The sequence below is a fragment of the Ambystoma mexicanum genome, chromosome 3q (assembly GCF_040938575.1).
Source record: "Ambystoma mexicanum isolate Mex_15411 chromosome 3q, UKY_AmexF1_1, whole genome shotgun sequence".
NCBI lineage: Eukaryota > Metazoa > Chordata > Amphibia > Caudata > Ambystomatidae > Ambystoma > Ambystoma mexicanum.
In genome coordinates this window covers 1,215,030,132-1,215,055,210 of record NC_090926.1, presented here as the reverse complement: position 1 = coordinate 1,215,055,210, position 25,079 = coordinate 1,215,030,132, and the positions used below count along the sequence as shown (strand labels likewise).

The 25,079-nt window shown below is 47.9% G+C and overlaps 1 protein-coding gene across 3 annotated transcripts in view; it reads right to left on the bottom strand.

Annotated features, from left to right (window-relative positions):
• The window catches only part of RAVER1 (ribonucleoprotein, PTB binding 1), a 402,256-nt gene that overhangs the window by 245,053 nt on the left and 132,124 nt on the right, over positions 1–25,079 (bottom strand). For all 3 annotated transcript variants that reach the window (XM_069604092.1, XM_069604093.1, XM_069604091.1), the window contains 2 exons: positions 20,291–20,405; positions 2,564–2,811 (listed from right to left, as the gene is read on the bottom strand). In XM_069604092.1, coding sequence (XP_069460193.1) covers positions 2,564–2,811; positions 20,291–20,405 — 363 coding nt within the window. The remainder of the gene's footprint in view (positions 1–2,563; positions 2,812–20,290; positions 20,406–25,079) is intronic.

The following is a 25,079-nucleotide window of genomic DNA, read 5'->3' as shown; positions in this document are numbered from 1 at the left end:
CCCTTGCCTTTTAAGCAGGTTTCTCCCATTCATGCACAGTCTAGCTGTCACTCAAACAGCAGGGTGGTTGTCCTAAAAGGCCAGCCAGCCAATCAGGACTGGGTGAATCAGGCATTCCTAAAGACAAAGGACAGGGGAGTTTCGAGAACCTCCCTCACATCCTGCCCTTCCAGACACACTGGAGGCAGAGGCGGGTTTCAGTACTGAAGCCCGCCAAAGACAAAACCAAGAATAAACAGAAAATGGAAAAAAGAAGACCGGGCCATTTTGACAAAAAAATGGTCAACCCTGGGTGATATACTGCAGCTGAGGATTCAGCCTGCGGTAAAAAACAGCATAATGGTAGGAACATTAAATCCCTTTATCTCTAAACTCACTCTTACTTCAAATCTAATATAGTACCGGCCAACCTCAAAGAATCCTGGTTTCTCCCTTTATTTAAAAAACAAACTTTGTACCCTCCACTATCCCCACCAACTATAGACCAATCACGACTATGCCATTTTTACTTAAAATTGTAGATAAAGCTGCATACATTCAAATTCAGGACTACCTGAAAACCCCAAATCAAAATCAGGTCAAAACCACATGAGTCTAGCAAAAGAGCTGGGGGTCTCCAAGGTTGAAGGAAATTGAGGAGAATTCTCATTTCTGTGCTAACAGATAGTATTATTAATTACACTCTGCGACGGCCATTTGAGTTTCCAAAACAAGTCTTGTAATACTTTGCGACGTCCACTAGATGTTGGACTAAGCAGAGCATGTGATCTAAGCAGATCCACAAGCTGCAGATCCACAAGCTCCAGAAATACCCTTGTTTACCTAGTTTGCTAGGCCGATTTCTATTGCGTCCTTCTCAAGCAGCACCTTTATCTCCTCCAGCAGTATGGCTTTTTCTTCTGCTGTCAGTTTTTGTCTTGGCGGGCAGTAAGGTCGTTTCTGAAGCCCCTCTGCAGTCCCTGCCTGTCACGGTGGACAACACCCACTTGTCCGATATTATTAAGCCCCCTGCATGCATGGGTGAATTCAGTGATTGGTTCTCCTACTAGTGTGGCATGGGAGGGGACCTGAAGCAGCGTGTCATTGCTTGGGAGGGGCCGAGCCTCTCCTAGGTGAGTTTCTGCCTCTTTTGGTCCATCTTTGAAAACTGCGTGAGGAACCTTGGCCTTGTGACTGGTCCAAGGATGAGGACTGTCCACCATGAGAGTAGCGCGAGGAACGTTGTGCGCCCTGGACCCACAATCACCTATAGAGTGTCATACTCATCCTTAGCACTCGGGAAGGCATCCTCCACGGCCTTCCCAAACAAACCTTTGGCATGTTTAAGATAGTTGCTTGAGTCTCTAGCTTAAACCCGACTGCCTAAGCCAGGAATGCTGCTTAATAAGTATCCCATCAGCTATGATGATTCAGTTGGAGACTTGTTTTCCTTCGGAGACGGTTTTAAGACGTTGAGTTTAGTGGCTCTTTGACGGTTTCTAGTTGTTCCAGCTCATCCCAGAGAGCCATAACTAACTAACCGTATCGTATGGTTAGCAATTCGGGGCTGGTATGCTGCAGAGGAAGCAACCCAAGTATAAATCATTTTACTCGCTGTAGTCTTCCGCCACGTCTATGGAGGCGTCAGCCTGCATGGGACGAGCGGCCCAGCGTTTCCTCCACCGATCCTTTAGGGTTTTCAGCTGAAAAAGCTGACCGAATGTACAGTGCTTTTTGGCGCGATTCCCTCGGGAGACAGCGATTGCAGACTTGGTGATTATTCTTCCACAGGAATTTAAGGTGGCAGGGAGGACATTTAAATGTGGTTTTGTCCATTAGGTCTTAAAAGCGCAGCGGGTAGAAAATAGAAGTGGATGGGATAAACATTCTCTAAAAATGAGTCAGTATAGAGAACATCCCCCTATCTCCCTACTGTAATGGGCCAAAGAGGCTTGTAAGGCCGCGTCTGGTTATCGATCGCTCAGTCAACGAGACGAGTTAGTCAGTAGCCGTCAAGTGGTTGAACAGTGTGAAATAACAAAGGAAAGGAAGAGACTCTACAACTAAACTGTATTAAATCAAAGGCATCAGCCTGAAGAGAACTCTGCATCTTCGATGATGGAAAAGAACCATGAAGGAACATGGCTACAGTACACGTCACACTAGGGAAAGTATTACTAATCACGTTCTGTCGGGTTGAGTTTCGAAAACAAATCTTGTAATACTCTGCGACTACCACTAGATGTCGGACTATGCAGGGCATGTGATCTAAGCAGATCCACACGCTCCAGAAATGCAGTTTTATGGTACAGGTGTAAATATTTTTGCAGTGTTGGAAATCCCATTGGATGCAAGCGTTCTTAATTATTATCCCATGTTTGAGAATTATAATTACGTGTGAAAACATTTACAAAGCCATCCCTCGAATCAATTGGACTGTGGCTGGTGTCAAACAGCACTAAACAGACTGAATATAAAACCCTAGCATTAAAGCATCAGTCTCCACAATTCTATGCAGAGAAATCAACACAGTGTCAAGAAAGATGTGTGCTATGATTTGGTAAAGATACAAATCACACGTTACCCCAGTTGATGACCTGCTGTCCATTTGCTTTTGCTTCTGTAGCCCACTTATAAGGGAGCCCAAGATGGAGGTGGGGAGGCCCTGCAGCCCCTGCTGGGGAAGAGGCAAAGGAGATACTCTTGAGGGTGTGGGACTCCTAGCAGGAAGCTCCCGATCCATCCCAATGGGTCCAAGAAATGGAGATGGGTTAACTGGAGAAAGCCTGGGTGACTTCCCATGGCCTGGTGCCATTTCTGACAGTCCAGCACCTGGTAAAAAGAGGAAAATGAAATCCATGATTAGTAAGCAATGCAAAGCAGCTATCGCAATGACAGATATCCAAGTACAGATAAGGAACAAGTTACTTACCTGTAACTATTGTTCTCCAGCATGGGTCTGGCATGGATTCACATGCTCATGAATATTCCCCATCGTCGGGCCAGGAATCCTCACTTACAAAATATGTCTCCTATAAACCAATCACTTGAGCTCTGTGTCATACTGCTCCCAGCCAATGACTGCCTTCTCCCTAAGCCCCTCCTCTGGCAGCCATCTTCAGATTTGGTAGCAAGTAAAGTGGCAGTATGACCAAGAAGAGCCACAGAGGGGCAGGAGGGAGGGTTCACATGTGAATCCATGCCAGAACCATGCTGGAGAACAAGTTCCAGTAAAGTAACTTGTTCCTTCTCCAGCATGGGGTCTGGCATGGATTTGCATACTAATAAATAAAGAATACATAGCAGTATAAGCTAACAGGCTGCGTAGCTCTGCTGACCCTGGACTCCTCTCTGGATTCCCGTTCTACGCAATAGAATCTTGTGAAGGTGTGCATGGACCTCCATGTAGCAGCCCTGCAGATGTCCAGCAGGGGCACGCATTTGTTGCAATTGTTCTGGTGGAATGGGCTCTTGGCCGCCGGGCAGCAGTCAGTTTGCCAACCGGTGACAGTGCGTGGTACAGCCAGACAGCATCCTGGAAATTGAAGCCTTGGACAAAGCTTTCCCAAAGTTCACAGGACCAAAGTTCACGAAAAGTTGAGACATCTTCCGGAAACTTTGTGCGTTGTCACATAGAACTTCAGAGCACATGCCACATCCAGCGAGTGCAAAGTCCTTTCAGCCGGCGACGAAGGTGTCGGAAAAATCACCAAAGGGTTATTGAGGTGGCATTCTGACAAACTTCGGCATGAAGGAGGGGTGCGTCCACAGCACCACCCTCGTCTCAGCTAAAGTCAGATAAGGCAGTTTGCAGGGCAGGGCCTGGGTCTCACCCACCCTCCTGGCAGAGGTGAGGGCCACGAGAAAAGCCATTTTCCAGGAAAGGAACAAGAGGCGATTGAATGCGAGCAAAACACTGCTCCATTCCCTCTCCTTCCGGTCTCCAATGGACCACAGAAGTGAAGCACTCAAGTGGACGGTGTTAATGCAAATGTCATCTAGGCACAATGGTGAACCAGTGTCTAAGAAATTGTATAGCAAAGAACAGTGGCTTATTTTCCTGTGCAATTAGTCTAACTGGCCTTAATGAACAAGTTGACTGGCAGAATGTATTTATATACATTCTGTATCACTATCGCATAGTATGTATGGTGCCAGTTCGGACACTACACTTACCCCCTGCTGCCCATGGACGTAGATTTGAGGGGGTAGGTTGTTGATGTTGGCTCGGTGGTGACGCCTGCCAGTTGCTGGAAACAAGCACGATACACATGAAGATTGTTGTATTGTTTGTAAAATTTCAATAGTTAGACCATGGCGTTTGGCATTTCCCTAATTGAGCAGAATGGGAGCGTTTGTGTCAGGACTGACTAGTTTCATAACAGGAAGAGTAACTAGATTAACATTGTGCCTTTAGAGCTGGCTGGGTTAGTTGTGCTTTCAGAACTGGCTGGTTTAGTAACAGGAAGAGTTTGTTCATAGAATTAACATTGTGCTTGCCCAAGTCAAGATGGAGTGAAAGAAACTTAATCTGATTGGTTAAAGAAACAATGATATGTTTGGTTGCCTGATTGGTGGAGAGGACAATGGGTTTGATTCTTGGGAGATGAGCAAGATTCTAAACTGCCTTTCATCCAGAGAAATTCAGTGGCTGGTTGTGTATTAGTTAAGCTCCTTAAGTAAGGCCTTTCCAGAGCTCAGAAAATCTACCAAAGAAGTAAGAATATCGTTTGCTGATCCAATTTGAACAAGAAGTCATCAGGTGGGATCGTTCTTTTAAAGATTTTGAAATTGTCACAGTGAACTTTCATTTTCTTTTATAAGAAAACTTAAAGAGTATAAAGGTTTCAAGTTCATTTGAGAAAAGAGACATTACAGTTAAAGTTATTATAAGGAAAACAAGCTTGAAGATTGTGCATAGGATTTTAAAGTTGATTAACTGCGTGTAATGTTCTTCAAGACTGTTTAATGTGTGCGCGAGCTCGCAAGTTGTCGTTTGCGTGTTCTTTCTAAAGTGCGTGTACATTTTTTACGTGAAAGACGTTTCCTGAGAAAGCGCGTGTGGTTTGCGATAGAGCGCGTGCCAAAAAGAATTGCGCGTGTGAATTTTAGCGCGTGTACATTTTTCACGTGAAAGTCATTTCCTGAGAAAGCGCGTGTGGTTTGCGATAGAGCGCGTGCCAAAAAGAATTGCGCGTGTGAATTTTAGCGCGTGTACATTTTCTTTCACGTGAAAGTCGTTTCCTGAGAAAGCGCGTGTGGTTTTGCGATAGAGCGCGTGCCTAAAAGAATTGCGCAAGTTAACTTTAACGCGTGTATATTTTTTACGCGAAATACGTCTCAAGAGAAAGCGCGTGTTGGGTTGCGATAGAGCGCGAGTCCATTTTTATCAGCGCATGTTATTTTTTATCGCGTTTATGTATTTTTTCACGCGCGCGGGTTTGTAAAATAATCGCTGTGCATTTTACACGCGAGGACAATTCTTCACGTCTTCTGATTTCACGTGTTTATCGCACACGCTAGTAAAGGAAGAAACTATACGTTCTTTGTGTAAATGTGTAAATAAGGAAAACAATTCACACGCAGAAAGAAAGCAGTATTCCAGGAAGTTAAAGAATATAATTTAAAGTAATCTATGCAAATAGAACTCAATGTTTTCAGAGAAAGACTGCAATTTATGTAAGCATTGAAAACTACATAAGATCAGAAGAACTTTGAAGTAAGAAGAATATCTAATTCTGAAAAGATGTTGCAAAGGCCATCACTTTAGGATTCTAAAGAGACTAGGTTGGCTTGAACTATTTGCACAATACAAGATATATTTACAAGATATTCCACAAAGATTACTAACCTCTAAGTCTTTTACTGAGGTTTAAGAGGTAAAGAGTTTAGAGTTTATTTAGCATAAGTTAGAAAAGAAGTTTTCTTATTATATTAGTAACCTGGTGTATTTGTTTATCACAGATACCAGAGCCTACCAGACGGTTGAAGGGCAGCTGTGTCTCCGTTGTTATTTTCTCCAAATTCCCCTTTCCCTTTCTTGGGGTTTTCAGCTCAGCTTATATTTGAGGGTTGAGAGGTGAACTCCTGGTGAGGGTCTGTGGGGCCAGCATCAGCTCCTGTGGAATTCAGTCAAGCCGGACCCTGACAGTTTGTGCCATGTAGCATGACTATCCTTGTGGTTAACTGATAGACACATCAAACTGTGCAGCGGCTATTTGACAACAGGTGAATACTATTGGCACCTTCGACTATGCTAATTTTAATGTTGATGCATAACAGATGTAAGGTGATAGCAGCCGAGCAACGAGATGTGCGGCAACGTGAGATTGTGACTAATTTTGAAATGGACAGCAGCAACTTTGTTTAAATGAATTTGAGAGCGCAGATTTGTCCGTGCACGATCCGAACGAGTATGGTATTAAGCAATAGAACCCTCGCGTTGGGGGTATTACCGACTCTGGTAACGCCCCGGGGCCTTCGGTAAGGCCCGAGTACCCCGGCCCGCAAAAATTGCGTGACCGGGGCACTAAAAGCTTTTTTTGTCCCAAAACGCAGAGTTCTGGGAGAAAAATAAAAAAGAAAATGGCCACCGCCGCCATGGAAAAGGAATACTGAATCCGTGAATAGTGGTTTTAACTTCTGCAAACCTCAAAATAGTGTGTACTAGTATTCATAATCGGTCACCTGAAGAAGTTCTTGTGAATTGTGTGAGAATAATTGAAGAACGAAACATGTATGGCTTAAAGTAATTCTGTATTAGTTAACAGGTGTTTTCTACTAAGATATTAAGTTAGTTTAGAACCCTTGGTTGTGTTAAAGGATTCACCCACATGAGACTACATACAAGAGGGTAGAGTAACCATCATAATTGGTACACTGCCCGCTATCCAACAATGTTTATGAGTAACCTACTTTACTGGCTGTAGTTAGGCAATAGGACTTACATCTGTTTGTGCTAATGTTATGTAATCATGCATGTAGCGATTTGCACTGCATTTGTCACTTTGCTTAAGTTGTGTATATTGTTAAGATTTAATGTGTTAATCGTAATTGTGCATGTTTTTGAATAAAATGTAATGTATTAGAATGAAGATATTGTAATGTTTTACAGTTCATTTGTTGTATGAACTGTAGGTGTGGTGTCCAGGGTAAGAAGAGACAGAGGCAAAGGGGGTCTTTAGTCATTGAAAGTCCATAGCATCTTTTTGGGGACAAATCCCGTTGCCATTCAAATTCCCCACGTCTCTTTTGGTTTGTTGCTCCCTCTCCTCCGGTAGCCCAAGGCCTGGCATGGAGACATCCGGTGTGGGCTCCCAAGCACTCCAGGGAAGCGTCTGTGGTGACAGTCTCCTGGTATGGAGGGCTCTGGAAATCCATACTCCCGGTGATGGAGCCCACGCCCGACCACATTATCGCTCAACACAACTCCTTGTCGAGGACAATCTAGTCTGCAAAGATTCCAGACACCTGGATCCACTGAGCGTCCAGGAATTCCTGAAGGGGGTCGCAGCTGCAACCTGCAAAGCCTGATAACGTAAATACACAACATCCCGAGTAGCGACTTGATGGTCGTACTGTGGAAGTCTTCAGTGCCAACAGCCATTGCACTTTCACACGAATGGCCGCTATTCTCTCCTCCGAGGGGGCTGCCAGGCAGGAGACACTGTTGAGCATGGACCCCAGCAACAGGGCATTCTGCAATGGAATCAAGTAGGACTTTGGATAGTTCACTGAGAATCCCACACCACTCAGCAGCCGGACAGTGTTTTCCGTGTGTTAAATGGCGACCTTGGCTCGGATGAGCCAGTCGTTGAGGTACGGGTATGGAACGAGTTACTTACCTCTAACTGTTCTCCAGCATGGGTCTGGCATGTATTCACATGCTCATGAATATTCCCCATCGTCAGGCTGGAAATCCTCGGTAAAGAAAATAAATCAGTTTCAGTGTCGTTTCTGAACTGTCTTTCTTAGTACTAAAAAAACCCAGCCAATGTCTGCCCTTTCCCTAAGCCACTCCCCTGGCAGCCATCCTCAGATTTGGTAGCACGTAAAGTGGCAGTAGGACCAAGTGAAGAGCCGCAGAGGGGTAGAAGAGAGGGTTTGCATGTGAATCCATGCCAGACACATGCTGGAGAACAGTTACAGGTAAGTAACTGTCCATTTCTCCAGCATGGGGTCTGGCATGCATTCACATGCTCATGACTACAAGAATACATAGAAGTACACATGCACAACCACGGGAGGTGGCAAGGCTCAACATTAAGCATCTCTTACCTCCTCACCAGTCCCACCTTCAGACGAACAGGTTGCACAGCACTGCCTGGCAGACTCTGGACTCCTCCCTGCAATCCTGGTCGAAGCAGTAGAATCACGTGAAGGTGGGCATCGACCTCCACGTAGCAGCCCTGAAGATGTCCAGCAGGGGCACACCCGATAGGGACGCCGTGGTAGCAGCCATCGCTTAGGTCGAATGGGCTCTTGGACGGCCGGGCAACGGTCGGTTTGCCAACCGGTGACAGTGCATGATGCAGCCGGAGAGCCATCTGGAAATGGAAGCCTTCGAGAGGGCCTTCCCTTGGTTCACAGGTCCAAAGTTCACAAACAGCTGTGATCTCTTCCGAGAGCTCTTCGTGCGGTCCACATAGACCTTCAGCGCTCTAGCTACATACAGCGAGTGCAAAGTCCTCTCGGCCGGCGACGGGAAGAAAACAGGCAACGCCAAGGGCTCGTTGAGATGGAAGTCTGAAGGCACCTTGGGGATGAAGGAGGGGTGCGTCCTCAGCACCACCCTCGTCTCATGGAAAGTCAGGTATGGCGGTTTACAGGAGAGGTCCTTGATCTATCCCACTTGTCGTGCGGAGGTGATGGCCACAAGAAACGCTGTCTTCCACGACAGGAACTTCAACGGTGCCGAATGCAGAGGCTCGAATGGCAGCCCCACGAGCCTGGTCAGCACCACGTTGAGCTCCCACGCCGGGGCCGGAGCCTTCACCGGCGGGAACGATCAGAACAATCCTTTCATAAACTCCTTCACCAGAGGATGGGACCACAGGGATGAGCATCCCGGAGTTCTGGTGTAGCGGGAGACAGCCGCCACATGGATTTTGATGGAGGCATGGCCCATCCCTGCGACAATAAGTACGGCAGCACTTGAGGGGCCGTAATCCGCAGAGGGTTAATATTCTGTGCATGGCACCAGACAGAGAACCTCTTCCATTTGTGTCCATAGCACTTGAGTTGAGGACGCCCTGGCCTTTGCAAGCACATCCTTGCAGTCGCCGGGATATCCAAACTCTAGTGCTGCAGGAGCCAGGCCTGCAAGTTCAGCGACCCTGGGTCGCGATGGAGGATGCCTCCTTCTCTGGTGCCTGCTTCTCGGCGAGGAGATCTGCGCCCGTCGGCAGCTTGACTTGGGAGAGGTGGGGGCGCTGACAAGTCCAGAAGGTCCGGGGACCAGATCTGTCTCGGCCATGCCAGTGCAACGAGGATCATCATGCACTGGGACCTCTTGAGTTGGTTGATGAGTCGCAGCGGCAACGGCAATGCATACAGGAACAGGCCGTCCCAGGGGAATGAGAAGGCATCACCCATGCTCCCGGGCTGGGGAAACCTGCTGGCAAACATCCAGCACTTGGTGTTCACCGCCGTTGCGAATAGGTCAATCTGGGGGCTGCCCCATCGTTGGAATAGCCGATCCACTTGATACTGCTGCAGCTCCCACTCGTGGCACGAGTGCAGCTCCCTGTTGAGTGAGTCGGCGATGGTGTTCTTTATTCCTGCAGGTGGAAGGGTAACATCCCCTGGACGACAGCCCAGTGCCACAGATCCTGGGCCTCCTTGGATAGGGCTGGCGGGGGGCATCTGGTGCCTCCCTGCTTCCAGATGTAGAACATTGTGATGGTGTTTGTCGATGAAGATCCTCACCACCTTGCCCTTGAGGGACAGAAGAACGACATTGAGGGCCCAGAACATGGCTAGGAGCTCCAGGACATCGATATGTAGTGACCTCTCCTCCAGGAGCCAAAGGCCTTTTGCATTGAGCTCTCCGGTGTGCGCTCCCCACCCCTCCAAGGAGGCATCAGTCGTCACCGACTCCTGATGCGCCGGGGTCTGGAAGTCCGCACCCGCTGCCAGATGCACGTGGGCGCCCCAGCACCGGATCGCTTTGCAGAAGGTCTCGTTGAGCGGGATCCTGTCTTTGAAGCTGCCTGCCGCTTGCATCCACCGGGCGTCAAGGAACTCTTGCAGTGGCCGCATCCGCAGTCTGCACATGCGCACTAGGTAGATGCACGAGGACATCATGCAGAGAAGGGACTGGATGGACCTCACCCTGGACACATCCATGGCCATCAGCCGCTGCACCTTGCCCATGGTGGCCTTCGTCCTTTCCGACGGGGAGGCCAGTCGCACTACTGTGTCGAACTTGGCTCTCAGAAACAGTGCAACCTGCGACGGAACCAGGTGGGACTTATGGAGAAACCCAGATCCGTGACCATTGGATGGTCTTCACTGTGTGCCCGACGGCAAGTTCTCGTGTCCTTGCTCGGATGAGCCAGTCGTCCAGGTAGGGGTAGACGTGGATCCCCTGCAGGTGCAGCCGCGCCGCCACTGGTGCTAGGCACTCGAATACCCTGGGCACAGACTTCAATCCGAAAGGAAGGGCCTTGAACTGGTAGTGCTGTCCTTGGACTACGAATCTGAGAAACTTTCAATATCCTTTTAGAATGGGGATGTGAAAGTAGGCATCCTCCAAGTCCAGCGACGATGGGACATAGCCTTCCTCCAGCTGCCCCAGCACGTGCTGGAGGGTGACCATCCGGAACTTCTGGGCCTCGATGTACTTGTTTAAACGACAAGTGTCCAGGATGGGTCGCCAACCGCCGGTCTTTCTTACGGGGCAGCAGCAGTTGAGGGACGTGGTTTTCCATCCTGGCCATGGGTGGAATGCGGGGGCACTTCTTTAGAAACTAGAGAGCATGCCCGTGGGCCAGGGCATCCAGCACCCATCGGTCGGTGGAGATTGACTCCCACACGCTGACGAACGTTGACAGCCGGCCTCCCACCGGGGTGCTCAGGTGGGGGCTTGACGCTACTGCCGGTTCAGTCCTGCTTGGCGACAACGAGATCATCCCCACTTGCCGCGTCCTCTGTAGGCCTCCTGCGACGAGGGGCGGGCCGCCTGGCGGTACGTCGAGGTTCCGCCACCGAATCCTTTGGAGGCACCTTGCTTGCCTCCGGAGTACCGAATGGGCGGCCATCGTTGCTGCACACCCCCCCCCCCCCCACCCAAGGCCCGGGCCGTCTCCGTGTCGGCCTTGATGGCCTGCAGCGACTCGTCCACTGTCTTGCCAAATAGGTTGTTCCTGTCGAGGGGCATGTCCAAAACACTGGTTTGCACATCCTGGCGGAAAATCGGTCGCCTTGAGCCAACCATGCTGAAGACAAACACCGTTGCCCAACTGGCAGAAACCAGTGTCGGCCATGTCCGTGGCCACACCACCTCGCCTTCCTGCAGGATCTCCAGGGCCTCCGCCCTCTTGTCGTCCGGGAGGAAGTCCAGCAGAGGAGCGATCTTAAACCAAAGCTCCCTGTCGTGGCGGGCCACAATCGCCAAGGCGTTGCTGCTTTAATCGCCGCCGAGATGACCCGTCGCCCCATGACGTCCAGTTACTTCCCCTGCCGTCCTGGGCGGTGGGGGGAGATGGGAGGTTGAATTCTAAGCTGTAGCTCCTGTCGCCTTCTTCTTGGCTGCCGCCGAGACGACCGAATCCGGGGCTGGCTACGCCCTAAGGCACAGAGGGGCAGTATCCGGGACCCAGTACTTCTTCAGGAGCAACAGCCCCTCGTCCCAGATGCTCTCAACTAACGGGACCGAGAGGACAGTCTTCCTTTTGGCCTCACGTCGTTGATAGAGGAAATCTTCCTTCTGTTCTTCGGGGCAGAACTCAAAGAGCTCAGATGCCCCGGTAATCATGGCGTGGAAGAAGCCAATTTCGTCGGGCGGGGAAGCCAGAGGTGGTGGTGATGGAAGGCCCATCCCGTCGTCACCACCGTCATCTGTCATCATCGTGGCCGTCTCCGTTCCTGTGTCATCCCTAAGATCAGGGGAAGGAGATGAAGGCTGCGAGGGCCGCGAACGCTGGAAGGGTGGGGTGAACTCTCCTCCGCTTGCTTGGAGGGCTCCCCAACGGGCCAGGTTCCGTTGGATCGTCCGTAGGGGGTAAGGGCAACCTCGTCCTTATCTCCGTACATAAGGCCTGGATCGCCATCAAGATGGGGGCCCGCCTTTGTCCGCCTCGTTGGGATCCCTCCCGTGGTCCTGGACCTCCTCGAACTTCTTGAGGATCTTTACGACTCCAGCCAGCTTGTCTTCAGAGGCTGTATCCGTGTCCGTGATGGCCGCCACCGCCACCCCTCCCCACCCTCTTTTTCCACCGGGGTTCTCACGGGGGTCTTGTCGATGGGCTGAAAAGAGGATTCCATCCACGGTAGCAGGGAAACTCTGGGCCCCGAGGTCACCTCCACTGGGGTAGCCTCCACAGGCTTCGCCAGGGCCTCCACGACTCCTATAGAGACCTTAGCCGGTTGAATCAAGGCCTTCACGACTTTAGGCGCGCACAAGGCCTTCACCTTGGAGGGGCACCGCTTCGCTCCCCCTCCGCTGTTTCCATCAGGATCGACCGGGGCTTCTCCAGAAGCTTACCCGGGTTCTCTGATTTCTTCTTCCCCCAAGCCAGAGCATTGGCTCGTGCTTGATGGCGTCGGTGAAAGTGCGCTCTGCCTGGCAGCCGAGGAGCCCTACCGTTCGGCGCTCCCGGACACAGTGCTTAGCCTTTTGTTGGGCCCCCGTCGCTGGAGCGCCCTTAAAGGACTTAGAAGACCGCTAGGACCTCTTCTCACCTACCACTGGGCTCTTCCCTTCCAGCCAGTTGGTGAGGCGGATATGCCGATCCCTCATGGTCCGTTCCGACATGTTCTTGCAAAATGCACAGTCCTTCTCCACGAGCATTTCGTCTTTGTGAAGGCAGTCAAGGCATCTAGAATGCTCGTCCTCCTTGAAGGCATTCTACAATCCGCATCCAGGGCAGTTCCTGAACAGCTTGGATCCAGGCGTCGAGCTTACTTTGTCCTAGGCCATGTCCACGGGGTAAGACACAAGGTCTTCTGGAATCCTCCAGGAAGCGTAACTCGACGAAAACTTCGCCCTTGAGGGGCGTAGAAAATTCCGAAATGGGTCCCTGTTGATAGGAAGTAGAAACAGTGGAGCTTGAGGTTCGATAGACAGAAAAAATGAGTTCTCTCTTCGAAGAGTTTAAATAAAATACAAATATCGCAAAACGTGCGGTAAGAATCTGAAGATGGCTGCCATGGGAGGGGATTAGCGAGAGGGCAGTCATTGGCTGGGGCAGTATGACCCAGAGAGCAGTGATTGGTTACTACTAAGAAACCGTTCAGAAACAAAACTGAAATTGATTTTTTCTTTACCGAGGATTCCAGGCCGGACGGGGAATATTCATGAGCATGTGAATCCATGCCAGACCCCATGCTGGAGAAACATTTATCCCTTGTAGACGCTGATGGGCCGCCACAGGTGCAAAGCGCTTTGTAAACACCCTGGGCGCCGACTTCAGTCCGAAGGGAAGGACCTTCAATTGGTAGTGCTTTCCCTGTACAACGAAGAACAGGAACTTCAGATGCTTCTTGTGAATGAGAGTGTCCTCTAGATCCAGCGAGAGTCTCATACATTTATTATCACCCATGCAGAAAGCGAACAGCACCATAATTCTCCTGGGTGATCTAAATCTATGGAGAGGTGACCCAAGGGACAAGAAAGCACTTGAATTGGAAAGACTATTAAATAACAGCAATATTATTGTACATAACTCCGACCCAACGAACATGAAGGGCAACACACTGGATTGGCTGGCCAGTGGAAATATGACACTGACAAGCGTTACCATTGCCACTTGTGTGTGGTCGGATCACTCCCTTCTTATATGCCGGACCAAACTCTCAAAACCTTTCAGGCAGAAACATGAGCCACCACGTAAGGTTTAGGGGAGAAACTAACAGCCCATTAAATCAGATCTTGCAGGATGTATGAATGCCCTTATGAGACAGACCACTGAGTTGGATCATCCCACCTTATTGACGGAGTTATAATAGACACTTTAGTTCTGCCCCTAATAAGTCTTGAAGTGTTAGGGACTTTCCTAACCATCACAAATGGTTCACCCCTGAAATAGCTCAGCTTAAGTTAAGGAAAATACAGGCTGAACATATGTGGCTTGTTAGGCAAAGTTTGCATGCAGTACCCTCTGGGACCACAGGTCTAAGCAAAACCAACCTTTGGTATAAGTCTGTACCACAGTTTTTGGTAGCAAGCAGAGCAGCCAGGCTTATCTCAAGAGGGAATGTGAGCTATAATGATGTTAAAGAGGTCTACAATCACAAGTATTCAAATAGACTCTTATACTCAAGGTTTCTTGGTAAAACACTTATTAATTTATTACACAGTTAGAAAACATTTAGAGGCAATCAATATCACAAAGATATTATACAGTACTTCACACTACCTGGGTCTGAGGCATATAAACTACTTGGAAGGAGAAGCAACATGGCATTCAGAGCATTTGAAGTAGGAGCAAAAAGGCATTAAAATAATAAAAACGAGTAGTAGAGTTATTCTTAAACTGAAAATAGTTAGAGTTCAGCGGAGTTGATCCAATGCAATAGATAGGCCAAAGTCAATGGGCTAGAGTCTTGTATCAGTAAAAACGGTTCTGGTAGTTAAACGGAAAAGTCTTTGCCACTGTTCTCAGAAGGAGTTCTTAGAAGAAAGCCTTATATGTTGGGTCACAATCTGACTAGGCCTGCGCGTTGCCAAAGTTTCACGCACTTTCGCAGGGAGGTAAATTCTCTCGGTCGGTCGGTTTTCACAGTAACTTAGGTTGAAGAAAAAGATACAACTGAAGACTGATATTCTGCCAGATCTCACTGTTCCTGAGCCTCAGTCGGCACAGGGACTGGTCATAAAACTGGAAAATCTTCGATTCCGGTAGCTGTCGTCAAGCACAAACTGGTGTCCTCCCTGGCTATTCGGTTTCCTGCAGAACTGAGGAAAATACAACCAGCTCCGAGAATGGTATCCAGGTGGCTTACGAGCAGATTGGTCACACCAACTCAAAGGGAGAGGCCGACCTTCAAGGGGCTTATCTGTCGTGATGAACTTAGCGATTCGGGCCTGCAGCACCGCTTCACCGGGCAAACCAACGGTCCAGGAGTTGCAGCAGCCGTTCTCCTCCAGCTCGTCTTCGGTTCTTTCGTTCCAGTGGTCGACTCTGCCTTCCAAGCCAAGAGACTCGCCTTTTAACCATTTCTCCCCCCCCCACCCTCTTCATTCCAGCCTAGCTACCACTCACCTAGCAGGGTGGCTGTCCTTGCCGGACAGCCAGCCAGCCAATCACCACAGAGTGCATTTGGTTCTCCTAGGAGACTAAGCACCGGGCGTATCGGGCACCTCCTTCACTTCCTGCCTACCCCAGACACTGGAGCCACAAGGCGAAAAAAGAAAACCTGGCACCATTTTTCAAAAGGATCGCTGGATGCCATTTTGAAAAAGACGACTCCCGCGGTTAATACCGGGTCCGCGAACTGTCACGGTAAATGCTAACCTTGGTAGTTCAAAAAGAAACCACCGCCACCAGCCAGTCAATTGAGGAAAGGGTAACAAAAATGTTACATGACTATTTAGACACAGGGGATACTAAGTAACCCCTAGAGCACTCTATTGTAAGATAGCATTGTACTTGCTAGACCCAGCACACACTAAGTAGAGTCAGTTTCACTCTACTACTCTGGGAAACAGTTTATCCCAGAGACGGTATTTAAACCTTGGGAAATTAAAATACTTCCCTGTGCCACTGCACTGAAGGTGCTGTGTGACAATTGTAAAAGATGATGCCTATCGAGCTCGTTACACCATAACCAAAAAGAAACGGGGGTAAAAATAAAAAAAATACATTAGTGGGAAAAAGGGTCACACTCTCGCCAGGTTAAAAAAAAAATCAAGTCCTCAAAACCTCAAAATCCAGCAAAGTTGCTGGGGATCTCTAAGGTGGATGGAATCAGCACATTTTGGAGAATTCTCCCTAACATTTCTTGCTGGAAAGGTCCTTATTGAGATTTGCTCTGTGTGCCAAATCAGGTTTGGTCCCTTTGTTCGTTTTGTCTTTGTTGGGATTCACAAGTGAAGCCCGCCTCTGGATCCAGAATGACTGGCAGGGGCAGGAAGTGAGGAGGTGAGGAGGTGCCAGGAACTCCCTGGGCTTAATACCCTTGGTTACAGGAATGCACCCAAAAGGTGATTGGCCGGCTGGCTGCAATGAATGGGAGAAACCTGCATAAAAAGGCAAGGCTTTTTGGCTTGGAAGGCAGCGTCGACCACTGGACAAAGGAATCCGAAGAACAACTTGAAAGTCAGGCCTGCTGCAACTCCTGGACCGTTGGTTTGCCTGGTGAAGCCCTGATGTGCTGAAGCTCTGAATTCGCCTCGACTAGAGAAGCCCTGCAAGGACGACTTCTTCCCTTGAGTTGGTGGGACCAATCAACACCAAAGTAAGCCTGTCTGAACATCCTCTCGGAGCTGGCTGTACTTCCGCTGCTGTTACCGAAGTACCAGGGAGAGGAACACCAGATTGTGTGTGTTGCTTTTAAGTCAGACCCGAGTGCCAGGAAGATCCTCCGGACTTCCCTGTAACATAACTGACCAGGCCTGAGCCACCTCAACAGAGTGCTGGACCCCAGAAGCAAGGAAAGTCCAGAGTGGTATCTTAGGACCGCAGTGTTGCTATTAGTTGCCAGATGCGAAGAGCTGAACCACAGCAGGACCGCCAACTTGAGGTTTATCATTGATGCTGCTGACCTTCCCATTGCAGAGCAGAAGTACCCAGATGTCCTCCCTCTTGTCCCCACGTCTGAGGGTCAGGAACAGGATCTGCAGCGCTGTACAGGAACAGAAGCCAGTTGGAACCATTTTTCTAACCACAGGTACTGTAAAGTCTAAGAACTTAACTATTGCTGAAAGCCTTGCTTGCTCTCAGTTGAGACAGGTCTTGGTTACCTTTCAGAGTTGCTATAGCTTTGCCCGTCACAAGCCTCCCAGCTTGTGGCCCTTCAAGTGCTCTATTTTCTACAAACAATTCTAAAAACATTGTGCAAGACTTTTTACCTACCTGCAAAGAAGTTCTTCAGCTCCCCTAGACATTGTGCAATTAACATTGGCTGGCCTGGCTCCCTGAGAGACTCTTCTCACCTTCGACTCTAACCTTTTCCTGAGGAAAAGATGAAGCACATTTGAAGGTTTTTAAAAGTACTTACCCGTTTGTTGTATTCCTCTTATCTGTTACACAAAACTCAGTATTGCTCTAAATGTACCAATAATAAATCAATGTCCACAGTGTCCTAGCTATTTTAGTCACGAGTGTGTAGGACGCATTACATATATTGCTCCCTTTTGAAGGCGGCTTATACAACTGACTGAAATAAATTAATAATTGTTTTATCAAGAAACCTTGTATAGGTTTATTTGAATAACTGTACTGTGAAACTGTCACAACATTACTTCTCACATTGACCCGTCTTGAGAAGCATGGCTGCTCAGCCACATTACCAACCTGTGTAGTTCAAACTTATACCAAAGGTTGGGTCCCTATTGCCAGGAGGTCAAGGTTATTGTAGTGCACCCAAAGGATACTGCATACAATCTTGCCCAACAGGCTATATGTAGAGTGTATCCACAAACTTGTTAAGGCAACATGAAGCAAAAGACAAATTCAAATTTCAAAACAAAACTGTTCATTATATCAAATGTCGAGATGGTAGGAAAGCTCAGGGGAAAATGTCAGGGGAGGAAGGATAGCTCAGGGGCAACGAGTTTGTCTTGGAAGCAAGACAACGCAGCGCAACACAGGTTCAAATCCTGATCCCACAATTGAAACCACTCTTGGTATTAAGCACGTTATAAATTAACAATTTTAAAATATCAGGATGGTAGAAGGCCCATCTTGCCCTATACTAAAGTCGGATTTCCCTACCTGAACAAAACAAAAGGAATGTCAGAGTCCGAGTTAAACTTAAGTGTGTCCAAATCTTATGCTTGCCCTCACAACCAAAGCCAAATAGTAGTGACGTCAACAATCAAAGAAATTGTGATGAACACAAAGTTCTGATATTTCAGCTCCTAGCTTCCTTCTCAGCTACCCTTACCAAAGTTCATGGAAGTTCCACAAAAGTCTCCAAATTACCTTTCTCAAGTTAAAAGCAGGTCCTCACATTTTAGGGTTCCTTTCCACAAGACTTCAACAGTCTTGAAAGGTTCAATCCAACTTTAAGTCAACCTGGCCCTCCTTTGGGATTTAATCACCAGCTCGCCTACAGTGCCAGGATTCCTAGGCTCTACAGCCCACACAGGTTCTTCTGTACTTGTGTATACAAAGTGATACTCACTTGGCTCTTATTTGTCGACCTCTTGGCTTTGCCATAACAGGTTACACACCTACTGCCATTCTTTGGCCTTGCTGCACTGCATCCATTCAGAAGATTCCCTTTGCAATGGTTTTACTCATGCCCACTTTTCTATTGCGCTTTTGTGTTTGTCATTCACATGGTGCACTTTAACATTCTCTTGGCTCCTGCCAGTGTTTCCTCATTCAGGTTTAGTCAACAATTCTGTACACTCTACCTTTGACAGTTCATGTGTACAACAGCTTCTATCAACATTATTTGCTTTCCCTCTTTTCTTTGGCAGTACTTGTTCCTTTTTTTAATCCTTTTCATAATTGTCTATTGGCTTTGGTAAAGTTGTTTTAGCCCCTCTGTCACTCTTCTAGGCTGTTCACTTTCATTTAGCTTCCGATACACAGAAACTCACTACCGTAGGGAAAACCAAGTTCTTAACGTGTCTTTCACTTTCCAAGTATGTTAACTGGTTCATTAAGGCATAGATACTTTGTACTTTATCACATTAGTTTGCTTAATTGAAGGATTGGCTCAACCATGAAAAGGACTTTGTTCACAAAAATGCACTTGCTACAATGTTATTCTGAACCAACAAATGCGTACAGTGCGACCCCAGGCTTTCCCTTCTTAAAGAAGCTCACTGGTTCTTCTGCTCTCTTCCATTCCCAACGCGGTCTTCTTGGTTAATACGCCAGGTAACTGCCCAGCCTCCTGTGACTCCAACTGCTCCTAAAGGACACTCGTCCCTAGTACATTCCCGTGTTCGACAAACACCCGGAGCCGACAAGCAATTATAAGTCTTTATTTGCGTGGAAATGGGCCTACCGGCACCATTTCCCGCTGCGCGACCTCTGCATCAAAGATCCCTCTCTCGTAGACCAATCTCTAGATCTCACTCCACCTGCACACGGGTCGTGGTCTCCGAGTCTACTGCCTCAGCTACGGTCTGCCACAGCTTTCATTCGCACCACACCACCTTCTCGGCTTCAAATGTACTCTCTCATACACTGGCAACACCTCAATAGACTGAAGGTGATGGTTCTGAATTGGACGTCTTATTTAGAGGGACATGCCTGACCTTCACAGCACTCTGCAGGCATCTTCCTTGTCTCAGTACCAAGGTGATGAAATTAGTGACTAGTGTTCACTACTCCCATTCGCCTCTGCCTCATCCCAGTACTGTCAAATTGTGGGAAAATTAGTAGATGTTTCACAATAGCTCATAAAAGCCAAGTTGGCTTTCAATAAAGGGGGGATACCATGTCTCACCTACCTCACCCGTGAACCTTATTTTCTTTACCGTCTTTCTGGTGCTTCTAGATTGGTGATATGTCCTGGCCTTTCCTAGATCAGTGGCATAGGGGGTAGCACTATCCCTTAACTGCCTCTGGGTTAGAGGGCTCCTCAATTGGAAACGTGGGTTACCGCGTCTCGCCTGACAACATCTCATCCCCAAGTAACCTCCACCCAGGTAATCCACCCTCGCTCCTCCACCCCTAGGGTCAGTATCTAAAAGTGAACGCCTTTCCCTGCCCACCTGAGAAGAGGACCTAGGGGGGAGTAAATGTGTCGATGGCCTCAGGTTTCTTATACTATAAACAGTCCACTTCTTACTAGCAGGGATAACATACATTAAGAGACAGACGCTCAAGATACAAATAATATGATTTGGAATGTGGCACAAACTGCTTTAAAGAATAAGTTACCACCAACTTTTGTACAATACATTGTGGAAAAACTGTCAAAGAAATCAGGAACAAAAATCAAAAATAAATAAAAAAGGTGTCACCTGTCGCCATGTCTCCAATGAGTTTCATTCCAGGCTGAGAAGGTGGTGGAGTGGGCAGCCCCATGGCATTGTGCTGCAAGGGGCCAACAGGAGAGTCTCCCAGAATGCCTGGTTTCTGTAAAGACAATAGAATCTTTAAGAGGCATAGTCAAAGAATATCCTTATAAGCATGTGAGATTGAGCCAACGATGAGAAAAGCCCTGCTGGCCACTAGAGGGAACCTGAGGAAACTGCCCAACAAACACCAAGTATAAAGCATTTAGGGCAGTCCAGAGTATTGCAACTCGAGCAAACATTACATTGCAAGTCACTCGCCACAATGCCCTTTCTCCACAGTCACAAAGTGTTAAGATGACCAACCGTGCATGGTGTAAAGGGTGGACAATGAACTTACTTCCGACAAACGAAATAAGGGCTATCAGAGGTCAATCGCAAACAAACCTCTGCCGATTGTGTGGATCAGAGCGAGAGCCAGAAACAAAACACCTTCTGCATTGCCCCAAAACAATAAAGTGGAGAAGCGCTTACCTGAGACCGCTGATCGACCCCGACTCCTTGTATGAAGAAAAGGTCTGGTGGAATCTACTGATGAGCGGATCGAGGACAACTTGGACCCTGGCAACTGCCAAAATACTAAAGAACGCCCTAGAGACTTGTTTACGCAAATCAGAGGGGCCAGACGAAGCCATTCCCAGTTTACCGAAAGTCTCAAACTGAATGTGAAACCCACTCAGACTTAGTCCTAGAGTGAAACTTCAAAGTCCAAACTTCTAACTTCAAGTTGAACTAAGCTTGGGAAGAAAGAACAAAAGAAACATGGAAAGATCTGATCATTTCGCTTTTGCAAAATCATTGAATTGATAGAAGCAAATAAAAAAAAAAAGTTACAAATATACTTTTAGACAGTGCAAATATTTAGAGTTCACCAGAATAGTTAATTCAATAGTCTAGGCCAAAGTCAATGGGCTAAAGTCTTGGATAAGATAAAGCAGTTCTGGTGGTTAAATGGAAAAGTCTCTGCACAAGTTCTTAGGAGTAGTTTGTAGCCAGAAGAATGTTGGGTCACAAGCCGATTAGGCCTGTGTGTTTTGAAAGTTTCAAGCACTTTCAACGTGAGGCAAGTAATCTCAGTCTGATTTTACAGTACCTTACAAATGAAGAAAGAGGCAGCTGATGACTTCTGTTCCTGGCAGCTCTTGCAGATCTCGCTGTTCCTGGGCCTCAGTCGTGGGGACAAGAGGGAGGACAAAGAGGGACTCTTTCACTGGGAAGGGCAAAGCAGCTTGCAACTGGCAAAACTTTGATTCCGGTGGCTGTAAGTCAAGCACACAAACTGGTGTCTCCCTGGTTCTACGGTTTCCTGCATTCAACCAGCTCTGAGGTGAGTATCCAGGTGGCTTACTGTTGAGTCGATTGGTCCCACCAAATCAAAGGGAGAAGAGGTCGTCCTTGCAGGGGCTTCTGTCGATTAGAAAATGGCAAGTAGGCACAGCAGCAGGGTTTCACCAGGAAAACCGTGCTGCAATGGTTGTCTTCAAGATCTTCTTTGGTTCCTTCGTCCAGTGGTCGACTCTGCCTTACAATCAAAGACACTGCTTCAAAACTGGTGCCCTTTTAGCCAGTGTCGATCTTGATTTTGGTGTCAACGTCTCCAGCGCCTTGTGCTTCAACTGAACCACATTTGGACTCTGTTCTCGACTCGTCAAAGCTCTACGATTTTTCATTGCATCGGGAATGCTCGATGTGATGCCGGCTTTAAGTTTGGCTGCCAAGATTTAGTCTGAGACTTCCCTTTGTCGTTCTTATGCAGAGCGACAGGGACATGACTCTTGCTATGCATATAGTCCGACATCCAGTGGTCACCACAGAGTATTGCATCTTGTCTTTCGAGAATCAGAAGGGGACGTCGACATGGGTGTGACCAACACTATCCCCAACGTGAAGTGTAGTGTACCCAAAATCACTCACGCGTCGAGGTCCCTCCAATTGTATTTTTTCTGCCATGAGGGTGCCTATGACCAACGTGAGTACATTAAAGAGAAACTAGAAAGAAGTCTATGTTCCTTCCATCAGAGCGGGGAGGAAGGGTGGGTGCATGTGAATCTAAGCAGATCCAATCATCAGAAATGCTTTTTCAGTAAGTAATGCATGTCTTCTGATGCTTGTTAATCTGCTTAGAATCACATGCTGTGCATAGACAAGCGAGCAGTACCCAGAGTTGGGAGTGGGATGTGAGAAGGAACAGTAGTGAAAAGATGTCCTGGTACCGCTTGTCCCCTGTAAAGGTGTGTACAGAACTCCAGGTTGCCGCTTTGCAAATGGACTCTAGGGGGAACAATTGCAATGAATGCTATGGAAGCCCCATTGACTAGAGTAGAATGAGCTCTTGGCTTGAAGGGCAGTTCTCTCTTAACGAGAGAAACGGAGTGATGCATTTGACAATCCATCTAGAGATAGTAGATTGAGACCGGATCACCTTCTCTACCTGCTGCCACTGCAACGAAAAACTGATTTGTTTTCTTACTGGTCGAGGTCTTTCCATGTAAAACATGACTGTTCTGCGTACATCAAGTGTGTGCAGGCTTCTTTCTCCCAGGTTTGAGGGGTTCTGAAAGAACGTTGGTAGTTCTATGGATTGGTTCACATGGAACTTTGAAAAGAATTTAAACTCAAACCTAGGGTGAGTGCGCAGAACCACCATCTCTGAACTGTTAAAAAGGGTCTAGAACAGAGCGCTTTTAGTTCACTTACTCTCCTAATGGAAGTAATAGCTATTAAAAAGGCTGTCTTGTAGGTGAGATCTTTGAGACTTGCTCTATGCTTGGGCTCAAAGGGAGACTTCATAAGTCTAGCCAACACCACGTTCAGGTCCCATCCGGGAGATGGGTTAGAAATGGGAGGGTGAATTCTCTTTACTCCTTCCATGAAAGCCTTAATAACTGGTATCTTCCACCACAACACCTTCTGTTGTGATGTAGTGTAGGCTGAAGGAGCAGGTAAGTGAATCTTTAGAGAGTTAAAGGCCAGGCCTGAGTCAAGTAAATGACTCCGGAACAAAACGATGTGTAGGAGAGCAGTCAATGGGGTTGATGCTCTGTTGCAGTTGACAAAACGCTTCCACTTACTGGACTAGCAATACCGAGTGCCTCCCCGAGTTTGTCCATACTCCTGAGGGAGTTGTAGGTGCCAAAACTCCTGACTTCAAGAGCCAGGCCGCCAAGTTCAATGCCTGCGAGCATGGGTGAAGTGTCTCCCATTTGTCTTGCGACATGTTGTACGGGCAAGGCAGTCATTGGAGGCGATAGAGACATCAGATAAGCGAACCAGGGTTGGTGGGCACACATGGGGCCACAAATATCATTGCGACTGGTTCCTGGTGCATCTTGTGCACTATCTTGTTGAGAAGGAGGGGTGGGCGGCGTAAACAAATTTCCTTGACCATGTTATCCAGTCTGTTCCCCTCGCCACAGTTTTGGGGGTACCTGGAGGCGTAATCTTGGCATTGATCATTCTCCAGAGTTGCTAACAAGTCGATTTCTGGAAAGAAAATGGAGATGATGACTTTGTGTAACCACCATTTGTACTCTATTGGTAGTGGGAAATCTCTGCTGAGAACGTCTACCAGAAGACTGAGTTCCCCTGGAACATGTTGAGACAGCAGAAACATGTACTGTTTGAGAGCCCACTTCCAATTGTTCTGGGACAGTTTGGACAGCCCTGGCGAGTGACTGCCCCCTTGTTTGTACAGATCGTACAATGCCGTGGTGCTGTCTGAGGATCATGACGGTCTTTCCCTGCAGTTGAGTTTGAAAAGCTTTCAGTGCTTTGAATACCGCTAACAGTGCCAACGGGTTTATGTGGTTGGATGCTATGTCCGACGACCAAACTCTGTGCGCTGTGTTGAAGCAGGTGAGTGCCCTACCCTGTGAGAAATGCATCTGTAGTAGTGAGTGGCCTCCCTTTCGAGAGGTTCTCCCTCGACTACACCGTAGCGAGAGAACGAGGGCTGGCGAGACAACCACTGGATCGTCCCATTGTCCGCTGGCTTGACACCACTGGCTGTTGAGCCACTCCTACATTGGAAGCAAGCGCGTGTGAGGAACCAAATACATACATGACGCCATCATTCCTAACAGTCGCATAGCCTTGCGTACCGTCACCTCTTGACTGGCTACATATTGAGGGATTTGAAACAGCATGTTTTGGACCCTCTCGTTGGAGGGGAAGACAAGGCCGTCCTTTGTTCCAATTAGAGCCCCTAGGAACTGCTTGACCTGACTGGGGTCTAGGCTACATTTCTTCTCGATGGAGAATCCCAGACCGAATAAAAGATCTATTCTTTGGATATTTGACAGACAGGTTTCGTAAGAGTCCACTGTTCTCAGCCAATCGTCGAGGTAAGGATAAACCGGGATGGAGTGCCTGCACAAGTTTGCTACTGCCACCGCTAGTACCTTTGTAAATACCCTTGGTGCGGAGGCTATGCCCAAAGGTAGCACCTTGAATTGATAGCGTTTGTCTTGTATCATGAATCTGAGGTATTTTCTGTGCGCCGGCAACATTGAAATAAGAAAGTATGCATCTTTCATGTCCAGTGTTGCCATGTAATCCCCTTTGAGAGCAGGGGAAATGCTTCCTGCAGAGTGACCATGCAGAACTTGTGGCTTAACAGATCTGGTCGCTGGGCGCAGATCTAATACAGGGTGCATGGTGAGATCCTTTTTGGGTACAAGGAAGTACACTGAATAAATACCTTGGTTTACCTATGAAAGAGGAACGACCTCTATGG